We start from the raw sequence: 17,286 nt of genomic DNA, 5'->3' as shown, positions 1-17,286 counted from the left end.
ATAAATGAGATTACAAAAATGCTCTGAAGAACTCTGAAGTGCACATTAAGCTGCCCCAGCAGGTCTGCAGATGTGTGCTTGTGCATGCACTGTGGCTCTGGGGGAAATCAAAAGGGGAACTGATAAATGCTGTTTAGGTGGGCAGCAAACAACACTGATGATTTAACTGCTGACTTCAGAAGAACAAACTTTCCATCACCTTTTGATAAGAGGGCTACTAACAACTCCAGAGATAATAACCAACATTCCCTCTTAATCAAAACCCATCGAGCTTCAATGTACAAGATCCCACCTTGGGAACTATTGCTACGTTACCAATAGTAAATACTGAAAAATTGAAAAACAAACTCTGAAAAGGAATTGTAAGACATAGTAAACTGTCTTGAAAGAATGGCCTTTATTACCAAACCATTATTTCTCCAGGGATACAGCACAGCTCTCTCCCTCAGTCCCTAACTAGTGGTGATTCTCAAAGTTCCAAAGAAAAATATTTCTATACTAAAATAATTTTCTTCTTGCATATTGTCAGCTACAAATCTGTGTTCTGTAAGTGCCAACAGCTTTGTACCTGTCTGCAGTCATCGCCCACTTTGAAGATGGCTGCCTGCCAGCAGATCTTCTTGCTGTCCACCTTCTCTTCTGCGCTCTCGTCGATGGAATCAGAACGACAGCGCAGACCTGCAACGAGAGCACAACACAAAACCCAGACATGGACTTTCATTAGTAACTTCCCATCATGACAAGCCTTCTGCACTCAAACTCACAACATTTCACTGCAGGTGCATCACAGATATTTCTGCCTTCCCAGGTGAGTACCATAAGATAGTTCCCTTTGTCAACTGGAACATCTCAAACTAGTGTTCACGATACACCTGATAAATGCCTGCATTGCATCAAGCCAGTCAGCTGGAGCATCCCACACAATGTATTATGAGAAAAAACTGCCAAAACCTGGTATTTATTACAGTTTAAAAACCAGGTAAAGGTCATCACTTTTTATTTTAGTCTGAAATAACTGTTAAACTTCAAGATCCCTATGTGGCTTGCTTAAAAAAGGATTTAAATTTTCAGAATTTTCATCTCTCTTTGACACAGTTCCATTTCTCAGCTGAACCACTGCAGATGAAGATCAACATGGAAATAATTTTACTGCAGCAGTACAGGTCAATAAAAGTAGGCAACATTAAAGGAATTGCTGACTCTAATTAATTAGAGTGTCAGTCATTAAGATGCAGTTACTAACCTTCTTTTTCAAGCTCACTGACTCCACATCGTTTCACTTTAAACTTGGCCAGATAGGGCGCTTTTGCTGCACTAAATTGTAACAAAAACAAAGATGATGATGATGAGTATAAGCCAAACAAGAATTTATATAGAAAAAATATCTGAATATCATGAATTAACGTTATAAATTTATATATATATATATATATAAAAAAGAATTAACAAGAGCATGGTACCTCTGCATAGGAGTTCCTGATTTGTAATCAATGTCCAGAACAATGGCTTCAGGATTGCTGGGCAGGTAACAGCCTGCAAAATGGAGCAGACAGCTGAGAACAAATCCACTGGCTGGTGAGACAGTGCAAGTTGGAGAGTAACTGATGTCAGTGTCTATAACTTCAGTACATAGTTTTGAATTAAATAAAATGTTAGAGAAAAACTGGCCATTACAGTCTGTGAGCCATGAAGGACACAGGATCCTGTGCATTAATGGGTGATTGCCAGAAACTAATAAAATACAGTTTTGAGGTACTACTGCAGAATCTGTGCCACAGAAATGTACAGAGAGGACTTCTCTTACAACAGTCCCTCACAAGATGTGGCAGCAGCTCCCAGTGCCCTGGGGAGCGCCCTCAGCCCCCAACACTGTAAGACCTCTTACACAGAGATCAGGAAAAACTGTCATCAAACTCCATTTTAAAGAGAAGATTTGGTCTGGGAAAATATATGTTCAAGATTTGAAAGGACTTCCAGATAATGACATTTCACAGGAATGCATGATGGGAGAAAGGGGAGAATGAAAGGAACTGGACATGCTTCATTCTTGAGACAGCAAAACCTCTCAAAAATACCTCATCTTCTTAAAAAAGAAGGTGGTACAAAGAAAAAGTTTATTTATCCTTCCTCTTCAGACATACATTTCTACTTCTATCTATGATGTGCATTATCTAACTTGCTTTTGGGCAAGTTTTGATGCATCATATAGAAATTACTGGATGGGTAAAAAATATTTGATTTTTTTTCTACAGAGAAACAACCAAACTACAACAGAAGAACAGCCACCAGCACCAAAACTGAGAGCTGCCATTTGCAGAGATTTCAAGATTTGCTTGCAGAAAACACGGTACTCATGTTGAAAGCAAAAGCCCATGATTTTATATGATTAAATCACTTCTTACCAGGCTGCACTTTCACCTCAGACAGAGCACTCAAACAAGCTTTTTTTCTTTCATCTCCTTTAGGGAATGGCCTAGAAAGATGAATGATCTTTTATTTATTTGCATACTAGATATTACTCTATGTACCAGCCTCAAATTTGTTCCAAACTTACACAAACTTCACTAAAAATGTTTCTTCCTGCCCCACTTCTGGAGAACTTACAGGCTCAATACCTGACCAGAACATTTTCGATCTTAACGAAGGTTACAGTCTTTGCTTTGTAGATTTAACATTGATCTGACACACAAGTTGTTGCCAAACCCAAACAACATAACAGATGTGAGTGAAATACATGAAGGCTCTTCCTGACACATATTTGAGCATAATTATACCTTTGTAAGCACTGCTATAGTTAGGCCAACAAAACTTTCTCTTGTGGAACTTACTCCAGGATAAGGCAGCTGATAAGTAGTAGTTATGCTCTAGTTTTAAGCAGTACAGCAGATTACTGAAGCAGCAACATAACACTTCAGATAATTAAATCATCACAGATTATTTATTTCTTTCATCTACAAAGCAAACAGCATCTTCTGTGTTGTCTTTACACTAGTGATGCACAAAAATAAGACTCGTTGTAAGGCTGGGGTGCAAAATGCAATGCTTGCAAAGCACAATTGTCATTGGTTGCTCAAACATGACTTCATACTTAGAAACACTTGATTTAATTCTAAATATCAAGACATTCAGCTCCTAACCCCCTCCTTGAAACTCATCCCACTGGGTGAAAACTTCTTCACATGCCCAGAGAAAGTACTGAATATTGGGTTGTTTCTGTCATGTAAGTGTCCTTTAACCTGATGCCCTTATCCTGGTGATTTGCAAAGCTTCATTTTAAGAGAGGTATGTTCTACGTTCCAGAAAATACATTTTATATGACTTTCAAATACTTTCATACACCAGAGAGTGTTTTAAAAACATGCAATGAAACCCCACTTACAGACACTGAGCTCGTGGTGAGCTGCTGCCACCCACTGACAAGCTTCATCAAAGTTAAATTACATATCTTATTGCAAAATTTACAGTCAAGAGTGGGAATTTCTCTATGAGTGGGACTTTGAGTTCTAAGAGATCAACAGTCCAGTGTTTATGACACCAAATCTTTCTCCATAACCGCAATTTACAAATGAAAGTAAAAGACTTGCATATACAAAAAGAACAATCATTTTGGTATTACACTGCACTATGAAATCTCTTTGAGAAAATGACAATTTCATGGAGTTGTAGCTGTTTCAGACAGACTGCTGGCCAAGGCATGAGCACTGAGATCACAGCAGATATGAATTATCCCTGAAAGTCAAGCTAAAACGACCCTTTGCATCCTACTACAACTCTTAAGTTACATTTAAGACAAAAAAAAGGTTTTTATTATCATATAAATAATAATTCCTTTTTTTTTTCCCCTGAAAACACTACCTCAATACCCTTAAAAGCCTCTAATTAGGAACTGGTAATGAACAGAACAGTGAGCCCCAAAAGAGCACAATTTCTGAAGTACAACACTTACTTGATAATGGCTGAAACGTTGGTGATTTTATTAAAGAAATCAAATTCCCTCTGGTAGAACTCCTTGGCTGGGCCAGACAACGAGCCAGTTATCTCCTCTACCAGCTGCTCCAGAAGTTCCCCAATGTCAGCTGCATGTGAGAAAAGGGAGCATCTGTGTCAGAAGCTTATTTCTGAAAGCCAAATGTTACAGGTAATGGAAATAACCCCCTTTGGACAGTGTTCACAAACAGGCACTGATGCAAATAGCACTGTGTCTCCACTGACACACTCTGTCAGGTACTGATGCAGAATGGGCTCTACCTCTAGGAATGAAAGAAAACTTCCAGCTAAAACTTCCTGCCAAGAAAGAAGCAGGAAGGAGATTTAGTCTGAACTAAGACAAGGAAAGGAGTCAAGTCAGATTATATTTTCAAGCACTCACGATCTTTTTGATGTCCTTCTTCATCCATGTAGATATTAGTTTTCATGTTCCAGATGAATTGGTGAGCCAGGAGCTGGGATTTGGCAGCTGCCCACAGGATGTATTCTCTAACGTAACCCATCTGCAACCACATCCAGCTCAGTAAGGATCAGAGGTCAGCACGGCTCTAGCAGACTCAATATTACTGCTTCTAACAGCTATTCTTCAAACCCAGAAAGTATTAAATGGATGGAGAAAAGACCTTTGCACTCTCATTCAAGACCTTTGAAGAATGACAGTGTATTTTAAAAGGTAGGGAACTGACTTAAACTGTTTTCAGCTTTATTACTGACCTATGTTGTCATTCTAACCAACCTCCTTCCCACCTTTTTACCATTTTCCATCTGTTCTATTTGGATTTCAAATCTCTGAGCTTAGAGCATCTTCTAGTGTGTGTGCAAAGCACAGCACAAAGCACAATGTATCAGAGACTCTGCTCCTGCCTGGCATCACTACGTGCTCCTGTAATACCAGAAATCTACAGAGGGTCACATGGACTGCACAGTTTGGGGGCAGGAACTGCATGTTCTGGCACAGTTCCAGCAAAATTCTGGAATGTAAGAACAAACTCAAAAGAAGTTCAAGTGTACAAGGGAATCCTATTCCTTCCAACAGCTGCATTCCCTTTCCTCTACTTCCAACTACTTTTGTAGTCTGTAAAGGTTTCTGTGTTTGACTGATATTAACAGGCAGATGTCTGATGTTTGTGCTCTGCACTGCAGAGGATACTCACCTATGCAAAGTGCTCACAGAATAACTCTATACAGTCACCTACACTGTGGGCTGGGGACGCCTCCACCTCAAAATAATGCACTGCCCAGAGTTCACAGATAACGAGCTCACATTAATGAACTTGGTTGTCCAACTTTACTTCTGGTTTCTGTAAGATGAAGCTAAGGTCTGATTTCGTTCACATGACGGAGCACAAGCCACCCCTAGATGTCTTCTCTGGTTTAACTCCACAGAGAAATTAATAAGGATAATGACTTAATTATGACTGGTTGTCTCATGCAGACCTTCAGAAGCTTTATTTAGATAAGTCCTCATCTGGGCCTTCCCTTAACAAAATCTCTTTCCTGACAGATGAGCTACATAACCTCTGGTTTCTCAAGTTTACCTGTTCATAAAAGAGGTGTATCCAAAGCAAGCCAGCCTCTAGAGACAATAATTTTTCTTCTATCTATTAGATATAGGACAATAATTAGCAGCATTACTTTAAGCTTAATTTTTGTCTTATTTGCTGCTTTAAGTCTAAAAGCTGCCTTAAAAATCTGTTTTGTTCACATGGAGTTGTTTCGTATTCTCACCTTGTCATACCGAAGTGCCTGCACAATTTGTGGAATGTAGAATAAAATGGCATCCTGAAAGAGAAGAGATGGCAGGGGTTTATTGTTTTCTTTAAGTAGTTAGAAGGGAAGATGGGTCACATGCACAGAGAAAAGCTGCCTTCAGTTAGGTGATAAACAAAATACCACTGCCTCTTTATTTTAAACTAAATATATGCCAACTCCTCAAACCAAGGTATTATTCTGTCCAGCTACTCCCCTCAAAAGTACCATTAATAATCATGTACCTCACAGTCCTAATACAAGTCTGACAAGTGTTAAAAAAACAGCTTTCTGCTGCTTTAGAAAAAACACCTTCTCACTGAGAGAAGATTCAAAAGGAACAATCTGAGAAGGGCAGCCTGAGGAATTCAGCTTAGTGTGATTTACAACGAAAAAGCTGCAAGTACATGAGTCAGTATCACGTGGGACAATCAACCTCAGCTTCTCATCCCACTCTGTGCCCACTCTGCAATGTGCTGTGCCCATCCAGCACACGTCTCTCCACGGCATGAGAACGAAGCCTGTGGCCACAGTGACTCAGGCCATGAATTCCCTGGAGTGTTGAGGCTTTCTTGGAACTCACCGGAGGAAACGACCGCAGGACTTTCACCCCGTACTGAGCTGTCAGAGGATGAGGTGGGTACATGCTTGAAAAGTAGGAAAGGCCAGTTGGTGGATCTGTTGGTGCCCAGCACAGAACATGGCTGAGCTCAGGTGCATCAGCATCAATCGTGTGCCAGGTCACCAGGTACTGAAAAAGCAGGTCAGACAAGTTAGGAGTTGAAAGCTCACTAATGTCTGGGTAGTGCACATCAGACAGCAACCTACCATACACCTTCCTGTAACAGGGGAAGTGAAACATGGTACATTTTCTTTTACAAAACCACAGCTATTCTATCTAAAGCACTTCCTCCATGAAAACCGAATTGCTGGAATTGCCCATCTCTCAGAACATGATGGAGTGAGTGAAGTCAGGTTACTAAAAGCATAATCTAGCTTGTGCTAGATCACTCTAGCATGGGGAGAAAGAAGACAGAATGAGTCTTTTTGAAAGAGTCAAAGAAGGCTCAGCTTTTCTGTCACCTGTTTTACAGGTGATGTAGAGAAGGCAGCTCTGACAAGACTGTCCTTCACATGACTCGAGTGCTTCCCTGCAGATCAGCATGACGAGTCTCCTCGTGTGTTAAGTCCAGACTGTAACAGTACAATTATTCACAAGTACCTTTATTGCTTCGGGAACGTCACTGACAGCTCCCGGATCCAACCGAACCAGCCGGGTCACTTCTGTTCCAATAGCTTCAGTGTTCTTAAATCTAAGTATAACCAGGAATGCAAAAACATTATTAGAAACTTCTGATGGCCTCCTGTATTTATGAGAAGATGAGGACAACAAAAGGCAGAAGATTATATGCTTAATAAACAAATATCCAACTATGAAATAATGCACATTGAGGGACCAATATGCTTTTGAAAGAGGATTCTGAAACAATGGGTCCTCATCCAGTGTTTTTATATAAACCAGTAGTATTTCAGCCCACTTCACTACTGGATTCTTGGCTCAGATATTCTGTCTTGGATTCTACAAAACACAGTGGGCAGAACTCTACTTGGCAAAACCATCACTGTTGTAAGGGGGAAAGAATTTCCTTTCCCTTCCGAAGCCAACTATGCTAGTTCTCCTATAAATACTTCTTAAAGTGAAAGCCAATATATAGCTAGAACACTGCATTCCAAGATACTTTTAGCACTGATTAAATGCTATGTTTGCTAATGGGCTGAATGTTATTAAAAACCAAACTTGATTTCTTCTGAACCAAACACTGTCTAAGTGTTGGCAAAGAGAGGGTGGTAGGAAAGGGAGTTGGACTTCATTAGTGACTGAGCCAAATGAGCCTGTTAAATAATCTGGTTCTTTTCAGAGGTTTCAACCAGCTGTGACAGTATGCAAGGGGCTGTAAACAGAAGCAAGTGCCATCAGTTCTTACTGTATATACTCACAGAATTAATTGGATCAGTTGTTTCTTTTGAAATATCTCACCTGGTAGGCAGCTGTACAGCAAGATGAGGAGAAATGCTCCAAGCCAGATTTACATTATCCTTCCACTGCTTCTCACTAAGGCTGATGTATTTAGATCTCCAGTTTGCTACACTGTTCTCTCCAGTTTGATCCAACTCCAGCTCAGGCGAAGACAGTGGATTGTACCATGTGATTAAGCGTTCAATCTCAGTGGCCTGAGGGAAACAGAAAAAAAAGGAAAAATGTGTTTTCTGGAAGAAGAAAAACACCCTCACTTTCATACTTCAGTTTATGTATCCTGAAACAATAACAGGGGCTTCGAAATCCACGCAGCTTCCCCATCCTTCTGATTCTCACCAGCAATGAGAGCAGTAATGTCCTTCGCTTCATGTAGTACTTGTGCAGCTGGGTACCCCTGTTTGTCTTCTTAGACATTCCTTGAGAAAAGGATAAAAAAGTTTTCAGTGGCTTTGTTCAGCACATTAAATGGTGCTTCCAAACTGTTCACACCTGGCAACATTAACACAGAGGAACTGAATAACCACAGGACACATCTGTAATTTAGATGCCAGTGACTGCAGAAAAGTCAGCACTGCAGCTGCTCGCTGTACAGTTGTTCTCTCAATATACAGAGTGCAAAAGGCTACAGAGATATCAATTTAGCCAGTAGTGCATTCACTTTAGAAAGATGACAGTCTACTAAAAGGAAAGAGCACGTAGTTTTACAACTGTACACAAACACAGCCCATAATCTGATGTCACTCCGCTGTCCCCAAAAAGCACTAGGGGCACGTTTCCACAAAGCAAGAAATTTCCTTACAGGATTTCAATACATCTTGATCTCCAGTCTTATTTGTTCTGCACTACAGAATTGAACATTCTATCAAAACACTCAGGTGATTTCAGAATTTTGCTGTTTGCTACCAGTGAGACTTCTTCCAGCCCCTGTACCAGTTTGGCACTGGTAATTAAATACACTGCCAGAAAAACATGAGCCTGATGTTAAAGGTAAACACTGACTTTAAGCAACATCTGACTATAAACTATGGTGTAAAATTGGCTGCAATGAGCTGGTTACAATAAAAAAAGATACCTGATTTTTTAGATATGGTTGACATGCCGCTGGACAAAGGGTAAGTATTTATCCATCCTTGAGTAGCCTGTTGCCGAGATCCAACATTGATATCCAGGTTGCTCCTGGTGTCTTGATTATCTAAGGACAGAGCACAGATCTGATGCAGAATCCAATCAAAGAAACAAGAGGCTTTTGAAACAGCACCCAGAGGAACTCACCAGGTGGCACAAGTTGGCTGGCAGTCAGATACTTCTTGTCTGAGAACATCGCTGTCCAAAACTTGATCAATATGCTGATGTCCTCACGAAGCCTCTTTTCCCCTTGTGTAGGGAACTTTGAAGGACAACTTGAAAAAATTACACAAATAATGGTGATGTTGAGTGGATTTGGGAAAATAAAAAAAGAAATCCTCACAAACCTAATCAAGTCATATTTTTTTTCTGACCATAATCTGCAAGGATGAGACCACACATCACTACGTTTTATCCTCATGGCTTTGTTATGTCTGACTGAAGAGTACAAACTTCCAATTATAACTGAAAATTAAGGCAGCAGTCTGTCAGCATCCTGGATTCATTTGGAAGTTAATATTAGGACTGACTGACCTCCTCACATTCAGATATTCCTATCAATTAAATTATCTTCTGTTGTGCTGGTGTCAAATGTTGAAATCATCAGATTCAGTGTGGGTGTCTTTTCAAAACAGTGAAACTGTATTTCAGCTACACACAGTGTAACAGCAATTCTTTAAATCTTATAAATCTAGATACTTATAAATCTTATAAATTTAGTTTTGAGCATCGAATAAACTCCAAAATAAAGAAAAAAAAAAAGAACAGAAACATTCCTGAAGATACTGCTTTTTAAACCTCACATAAAACCTGAAGCTAATATCTAAGCCTCTTTAAGGTAGTTTATGGACTATAAAAAAGCACAAGAAAAGTTTCTGTTAAAATGACTGAAAAAGGAAAGGAAGAAGTTAAATCACTAGAAGAGAAAGAAAGCTGCTGCTTTGAGGTATTGCTGAAGGTTCAGGGAAAACACAAACAGATTTTCAGTGAGTAGTTGCAAATAAAAAAGTACCTGAAATAATCAAAGGCAGTTGAATAAATCTTTTCCCTCAAAACGTTTCGAATAGTTGCATTTGGAACCACATCAGCATGGAGCAAAGACAAACCCAGAGTCAGCAACCTAACAGGCAAAACAGAGAATGAAAATTGTGGCATTCCCAAAATGGTGACCAATGCAACACCATGCAAACCGTGGCTACAACTGTAACTGTAGCCTGAGAAGGGTCTGTTTCAGAGCTTTTGGCAAACTGTTCACATTATCATCAGTCTGTTCCTCAAGCTGTGACCACTCAACCACAGAAAATGAAAGGCGTCAAGTCACAGAAAGTGAAAGTAACTAATGGAGCAAAATCATCTACAACTGATCCATTGACTAGATCCATGATGTGGGCAATTTACTATACGAAATTATCCCATGAAGTTTCCTGAGCCACCAAAAAATTACTTTCAAGCTAAAGTTAGCGAAAGGAAACAGAGCTTAGACTCTGCAGCACTGCAGGCTTTTGAAGCAATTTTCATCACTTGAAGCCAAGGATATGCTGTATATTTAGTATTTAGTTCTTTTCTCCCACCTCCCTGTAACCTTATTTCTAACTTTATTTCTTCTCCCTATAATCTTATTTCGGTGATTCCACCAAGGCAAACCCCCAAACTACTCACTTAAATCGGGGTCCGATGGCTGCCACGTGCCGGTTCAAACTGCCCTTGGCCCCTCCGATGTTCAGGGACAGCGAGCGCTGGAGGAGGCTGGAGAAGATCTCGATTTGGTCAGAACTGCAGTATTTGGCTATTTCAAACCTCTGCACCAAAAACTGAGAAAGAGAGACAGACATACCATGCCTCCTCCGACCTTTTTTCACTTCAAACCCCACCCCCAGTCTTTTCTGTTTCAAACACCTTTCTCCCCCTCAGTTGTTGTGCTCATCTCCACGTCTCCTGCCTTTGAGGCAGCACTACCACCATGACTCCAGTCCTTTCCTGAATCATGAGAGCAGGTAGTGCAGAGCAGCTGTAACAGTGTCACTGCAGCACTGCCACAGGTGGGACATTGCAGAAGAAATACACACCTCTATCCAGATGTAATGTGGGGTCACCTCTGGCGGGCAGGGCCTTGGCTGGCTCTCCTCTGAGGCTGCCAATGGATCTGCTTCTTTCTGCTCTGCTGAAAACAGGCCAACTTTCTGCTCCACTGTCATTTGCCAGGCTCCTGCCATTTCCCGCATGAACTGCAAAAAGGAAGGGAACAGTGTTTCTTGTTTCAAGAGCATCTTATATGGAAAGCACAACCTTTCTTCTTAGCACACACAAGAATCTACCACATCAATTAAAATTCACTGCTGTGTTAACAGGGGGGCAGAGACAGGTCTGTACATCCCACCCAAAATAAATGTTTCCTTCACATCCTAAATTACAAAAGAGAGGTTCCCCCAGAATTTCAGCTTGTAACAGGAAGACTGAGGGTACTGTATTTAGCTAAGGAGACTGAACTGTCAGAGCAGCCAGTGCTGTTCATCCTCCAGCTCCACTAAAGGTTGTTGCCTCCAACACCAGGCCAGCAGAGACAAGCTCAAGCCAGGTTCCCACGTACTGCAGGACACAGTCTGGCCCATGAGCACACACAGCTGAAGAAGTGCCCAACATACAGATGGCACATAATTCAGTTTTGCTGATCCTGCTCTCGGGAGCATCCCCTGGTAGTAGGGAGACCCAGCAACCAAGGCTGCTTATCTGTTCTACTAAACAAGACACAAGGACATTTCCCAGAAGCCCAAGAGAAAAAATGAAACTGATGCTTAAGAAGTTAAGCACTGAAATGTGGGTGTAAACTCACCTAAGTAAATTCAGTTGGATGATTATCTCCAGCAAGTGAAACACTTAGCAATCACTAGGCAAAGCAATTACCAGAGGCAGCTCTCTCAGCTGTGTGGGGACTGTCACTACACCACGCTGAGTTCCTTCATTTCTGTTACACTAATCCCCCTCTCCCAAGATACAACTGGTCTGGCCTGTTACAGGATTAGGACACGTGCAAGACTATTATTTTATGCAAGGGTGCAATGCCAGATACTGGACATTCTGATTAATGAGCAGGGACACCGATTTCTCTTTGATTTAAAACACCATTCTATAGATTGTGATAGTCTAGACCCGACCCATGAACAGCTCAGGCATCTCATCCACAAAGTAAGTTCTACAGCTGAGATCCTAACAGGTTTCTTCTGCTGTACCATTCATGCTGCTGAGAAAGATCTGTTTCTCACAGTCCACTTCATGAGGGTGCTCAGGCTTCCAACAATACATGATCAGAGATTTCCTGGCAGGCTAAAGTGATTAACAATGCATTTATCATCCTTACTCGACACAGATTCACAGTATTTGTGAATCTCTCGAAATTTCCTCTCTTCCCCCTTGCAGGGGCAGAGAAAGAGTTGTTAAATTGCTTCCTACCGGCACTTCTATCCCATTCTTGGCAGCAAGCAGCCACTCCCAGCAAGCAATTGCTGTTTCCATGCCATGTTCATTGAACATTCGCAGGGGTCCCCAACACAGATGATGAAGGAGCTGGGGATCACAGTCTGAAAACAAACATTCACTCAGATTTATCCAACAGAATAACTGCTTTTCACATCAGCATGAAACTGGCCTGCACAGTATGAAATAATCAGTTCCTAATAAATAGCTTCTAGTTTAAGAAGGCTTTTCCCCATTATAAGCCTAACTGAAAAAACTCAAACCACAGTTTTGCTTCAAGTTGATGTGTACTGGGTTGTTGTATGGATAGTTTCTGTAGTTTATTACTCTTGGCATTCACTGCTAGAAAGCAGAACTCCATTTGGTTTTCATTACCTTTGCTGCTTATTAGCAGTGCAGTCAATTTAAACATGGCCTGGGTGTAGCTTTCAGTATTGCCTGATTCAAGAGCAACATTCAGGTCTTTGACCATCAGTTTATTCAGGTCAGATGTTTGTCCTGTAGCATTTGAGAACTGAATCATTCCGGAAACCTGTAAAATATAATGGGTTTTTCAACAGAGAACAGTATTTTTAGGAATCTCGTTAGGTATTGGTCATGTGCTGATTTGGGAGCTCCACAAACAGAGGCATCTTTTGTTATGACTTTACTAAATCTTTAGCTTTATCTGCAATCTAATCTTTAACTTTATGTAATCTTTAGCTTTATCTGCAAGACCAACAGTAAAATGATCTGTTTAATAACCCAGGAAAATGATACTCTTTATCTTAGAGGGATTTAGAGACTGTGCTTCATATAACATAGATCCATACACTAGTGTAAGTTGGAAGGGAATCACCCCTGAAAAGCCAGGCCAGAGCCTGTGGACACCCCACATTCCCAAGAAATCCTTCCTCACCTCTCCGGCGTAGCGGTTGCGCAAGTTAAGAGAAGCCATGAAGTTGGAGTAGTCCCTCTTCACACAAGTTGGTCTTTCAGTGAGCTGGGTTGCCTATGACCAGACCACATGAAAGTGTTTATACTGTTCATATCGAACCATTTGTCTCTTTATCTTTTTATCCCTTCACATATATTTTAAGTTTACTTTTCCTTATGCTTATAATAGGAGTAGTATCAGGACTGTGAGGTACAACAGGACCAAGACTGATAAAAATTCAATAAAGGAACATGTGCATTTACTCCATGGATACAGAATCACAGAATATCCTGAGCTGGAAGGGACCCACAAGGATCATTGAATCAACTCCTGGCCCCGCACAGGACCACACCAACAGTCACAACATGTGCCTGAGAGCGTTGTCCAAACACTCCTTGAGCTCTGTCAGGCTTGGTGCTGTGACCTCTGCTGTGACTGGGACCTCTCCAGATTCCCAAGACCGTTCAAAAACCATTGAGAGAGGCCTCGTGATGACATCATCCAGCTCCATGAATCCCATCAGGACCTCCAGACACAGAGGGATCCAGCTGGATCAGCAGATAAGCACTAGCTTGAGGTCAGCTGGTAGTTTATCATTCTCACAGCCATGATTCTCCAGTTCAGGGCACTGGGACCCCCTTAGCCCATCATCAGTGTTGAAGACAGAGGCAAAGAAAGCATTAAAACATCTCTGCCTTGTCCATGTTTGCTTGTCTGTGATTGCTTCATGGTCACTGTGGCCACGATGGCCACCAATCACCCCTTCACTCATGAGACCCTCTCTGTGAACAAGCAACAAATCAAGGAGGGCATCTTTCTTTGTCATCTCCCTTAGTACCTGCACCATGAAGTTATCATCCAGGTGTTTTTAGGGATCTAGTGCTGTTTGTGCCACCTGTGTTAACATCCAGCAAGTCCAAGTTTGGAATATATAGATATTTGGATATACTTTTGAAAGACCAAACCCAAGGCATATAAAGGGTAGAAGCTCTGGGACTGCTGGTTCCTTTTCATGAATAGGTAAGGAAGAAGACAGAGGAGTTGTGATCTTGGTCCTGCCCTCTCCATGCAACAATATGCTGAACTGACAGCAATAGAGAATATTTTGTTCCTGTCTTTAAACATGCACTAGTAATCCACATTTATCCAGAAGCATGATATCATGGACAGAAAATCTAGTCTTTTAAAGAACAACATGATTGGCAGATTCCTGGATTTGAGAGGGAAAGAATTAAGATATCTGTCCAAGTAACGTCCAACTGCTGTGACAAAGGTGATTTAGAAGATCTGTGTTATGTGGCCATACTGAGGGTTATTAAATTGGCACAACAGATCTACAGGTACACAAATGAACAAACAATACTCACCCCCAGAGTGGTGTTCTGCCTGTTGTAGCCTGCAAAGTGCAACACACTTTCTGTAGCCATAGCCAGTCCTGTGTGCTGGGACAACCCCGATACCCAGTTCTGATGTTTGTTTAAGTACTCCTGGGAAAAAAAAATAAAAATCCAAAATATTTAACTACTTTCAAAACAAGGCAGCTCATAAACAAGTGTTGTATCACTGCAAACTATGGGAAACTTAATTCACACATGTGACAACAAAGTGTCTCCACTCATCCCTTTCAGGTTCTCCTGGCAATAAGAAACTCTGACTGTCCTCCTAAATACACAAAGAGTAAGACTCCTTCTGTATTCTAAAAGAATAAAGCTATCAAGGTAGATGCTTGAAGGCTGAGATCTCTTAAAAGAATCACTTCTGAAAAAAAGAACCTGGCAAAAGGAAGTGTTTTGGACTACAGGGAAGGAGGAAATATAATTAGGTGTCCTTCCAGATAAGGATAGAATCCCTTGAGGTTATTTTTTTTAGTGAAGGAAATATAAACTTGAGGTAGATTTGCAGTGTCCAAGATCTTCAGACACCAGGAATTCTGTTATCAGCCCTAAGTTCAGCACCTCTAGACAGAATACTAGTCTAATCTGGACTACATAGTTTCTTCAACTGTTTACAAACTTATTTTCCAAGACACTTATGTTTGGACCACATCAAAAGTCACATCAAATCAAAACTTCTAATTATCTTCTGCCAGTGCTATGAAGGAAACCTTAGAGCAACAGAATATTTTAAATTATGCTTGGATAGCCTAAAAATAAAAAACACTACCCAATTCTAATTTGTAAGATCTGCAAAAATCGAATTTTCACAGAAGCGGCTCATTACCTGCAGATGGGATTTAGTAACAGAGGGAGCCCATTTCATTGCTTCCTGCAGGATCATCCCACAGCGTGCAGCAAAGTCCTTGACTATACTCTGGAATTAAAAAGCATCAATGCAATCAATAAAATACAGAACATTCAAGAGGCACTGGTTTTAATGGTGTAATAAGTAACATAAGGAGCACAACAGGTTGCAGCAACATGACACAGCTAAAATTTTCTGTAACAGTTAAATGGACCCTTGATAAGCAAAGAACTGTCACACTTCAAGTCAAATAAATAAAGAAAAACATAAATATCTAGTGCAGTAGAAAAATCTTATCTAAGGAAGTATTTTTTAAAAATGACCATTCAGAGTAGCTCATTAATTTATCTCCAAGACATGAAAAAACCCACGAGGTATTATTTTGTTCTTTGATAATCAAGGAGGGCCACCCACCTCTCTGGCTTCATGTGTGTCAGGGACTGTGATTCTATATGGAGCATCAGGAATGTCATAGTATGGTTGGTCCTTGTGAATGTCCTAAAGAGAAACAATTATCAACTCTCAGTAAGATAAAATTCATTATCACTTGACTTGAACACTACAGGCAGCAAACAAGAAGCCTGATTACCAAACCTTTTTTGCTAATATTTGCTCTCAAAGTAATTTTGAACAGCTCTAAAAGAAACTGTTTGTATTCCAGTTTGGTTTTTTGTATAAAGGATTTTAAAAATCCAAAGCTCTTTCCTCAACATTTGCTACAAAAATAAAACTCTATAAAGCATTTCCATCTTCAAAAATACTAGATGTAATAGATTCAGGAATATGGGTACACATACATGGACTGGAGAGAATACAATCTGAAAGCAATAAGTAATAAAAAAAACAAAACCCAGAAAGCAGAAAAACACCAGGGAATTTTTATTTCAAATGAGACATTTCAACAATTATAAACCATATTTGAATACAACTTTTTAGCACTAGTTTTACTACCTATGAAATAGTGTTGCAAAGGCACTCTTACAGAATTTAAAATTAAGATTTTATCAGTCTTAGTGATAAAAGGAAAACCAAATTAAGAACTCAGGTAAGTATAAAATAAATGCAAAACAAAGCAAAAAAAAATCAGTTCTATTAAAGAAAAAGGACTTACTGCACTAAGAGACAGTGACAATGTCTGCAGAATATCTAGCATAGTCTTCAGCACAGTTCCACTCCACAGCAAGTGAGGAAATCTAGAGCAAGGCAGAATTCAGAAACACAATAACCATGGAGAGCTAAGGAAGGAAATTATTTTATCAAGAAATGGAGCTGCTCGAAGAGGCAGCTTTATCCATCACTAGGTCAACTCATACTCAACAGAAGCCACAAAGCTGCCACAGCTCCCAGCAGCCTGGCTTAATCCTGAGCCAAAAGCTGAGCAGAGCTACTTCACAGGAGTTGAGACTGAGTTGATATCATGGGCACCCATGGGAATAGTAATCAGGCACATGTTTTAAGCAGGGGTTTCAGAGTTCAGGCGAAAAATACTGTTGAATATTATTTTTCAAGGAGATGTTTCAGCAGAAGTACCAGCCAAGAAACCCATCTGACTGTGGTCAGATGTAAGTAATCACTAAGTAATCACTAAGCAGCCATTGTGAAAAGAGAACAGGAAAATTAAATCTACACCTACTTGTCTACCAGTCCAGATAAGTATTTGTCTGCAACTCTCCTGATCCTCTTGTGAATGTGGTTAAAATTCACCAGCAAGAACTGAGCATGTCTCTCCAGCTCTTCTTCATTCTCCTTAGTTTTCGGC

General features: G+C 40.4%; 1 protein-coding gene across 2 annotated transcripts in view; it reads right to left on the bottom strand.

Annotated features, from left to right (window-relative positions):
* Nucleotides 1-17,286, bottom strand: part of PI4KA (phosphatidylinositol 4-kinase alpha) — a 57,018-nt gene that overhangs the window by 5,598 nt on the left and 34,134 nt on the right. For both annotated transcript variants that reach the window (XM_027689744.1, XM_027689745.1), the window contains exons 24-47: nt 17,161-17,285; nt 16,639-16,720; nt 15,942-16,025; nt 15,507-15,596; nt 14,654-14,773; nt 13,269-13,361; nt 12,746-12,902; nt 12,347-12,474; nt 10,966-11,124; nt 10,559-10,710; nt 9,912-10,019; nt 9,047-9,174; nt 8,847-8,966; nt 8,111-8,190; nt 7,775-7,968; nt 6,959-7,049; nt 6,320-6,487; nt 5,716-5,769; nt 4,370-4,490; nt 3,947-4,076; nt 2,403-2,473; nt 1,461-1,533; nt 1,244-1,314; nt 569-678 (exon numbers count right to left, since the gene is read on the bottom strand). In XM_027689744.1, the coding sequence (XP_027545545.1) occupies nt 569-678; nt 1,244-1,314; nt 1,461-1,533; nt 2,403-2,473; nt 3,947-4,076; nt 4,370-4,490; nt 5,716-5,769; nt 6,320-6,487; nt 6,959-7,049; nt 7,775-7,968; nt 8,111-8,190; nt 8,847-8,966; nt 9,047-9,174; nt 9,912-10,019; nt 10,559-10,710; nt 10,966-11,124; nt 12,347-12,474; nt 12,746-12,902; nt 13,269-13,361; nt 14,654-14,773; nt 15,507-15,596; nt 15,942-16,025; nt 16,639-16,720; nt 17,161-17,285 (2,709 nt within the window). The remainder of the gene's footprint in view (nt 1-568; nt 679-1,243; nt 1,315-1,460; nt 1,534-2,402; nt 2,474-3,946; nt 4,077-4,369; nt 4,491-5,715; nt 5,770-6,319; nt 6,488-6,958; nt 7,050-7,774; nt 7,969-8,110; nt 8,191-8,846; nt 8,967-9,046; nt 9,175-9,911; nt 10,020-10,558; nt 10,711-10,965; nt 11,125-12,346; nt 12,475-12,745; nt 12,903-13,268; nt 13,362-14,653; nt 14,774-15,506; nt 15,597-15,941; nt 16,026-16,638; nt 16,721-17,160; nt 17,286) is intronic.

Source organism: Neopelma chrysocephalum, unplaced genomic scaffold (assembly GCF_003984885.1).
Source record: "Neopelma chrysocephalum unplaced genomic scaffold, ASM398488v2 Primary Assembly neopelma1_77, whole genome shotgun sequence".
NCBI lineage: Eukaryota > Metazoa > Chordata > Aves > Passeriformes > Pipridae > Neopelma > Neopelma chrysocephalum.
Note: the sequence above shows the minus strand (reverse complement) of the source record. Positions and strands in the feature narration are given on the sequence as shown.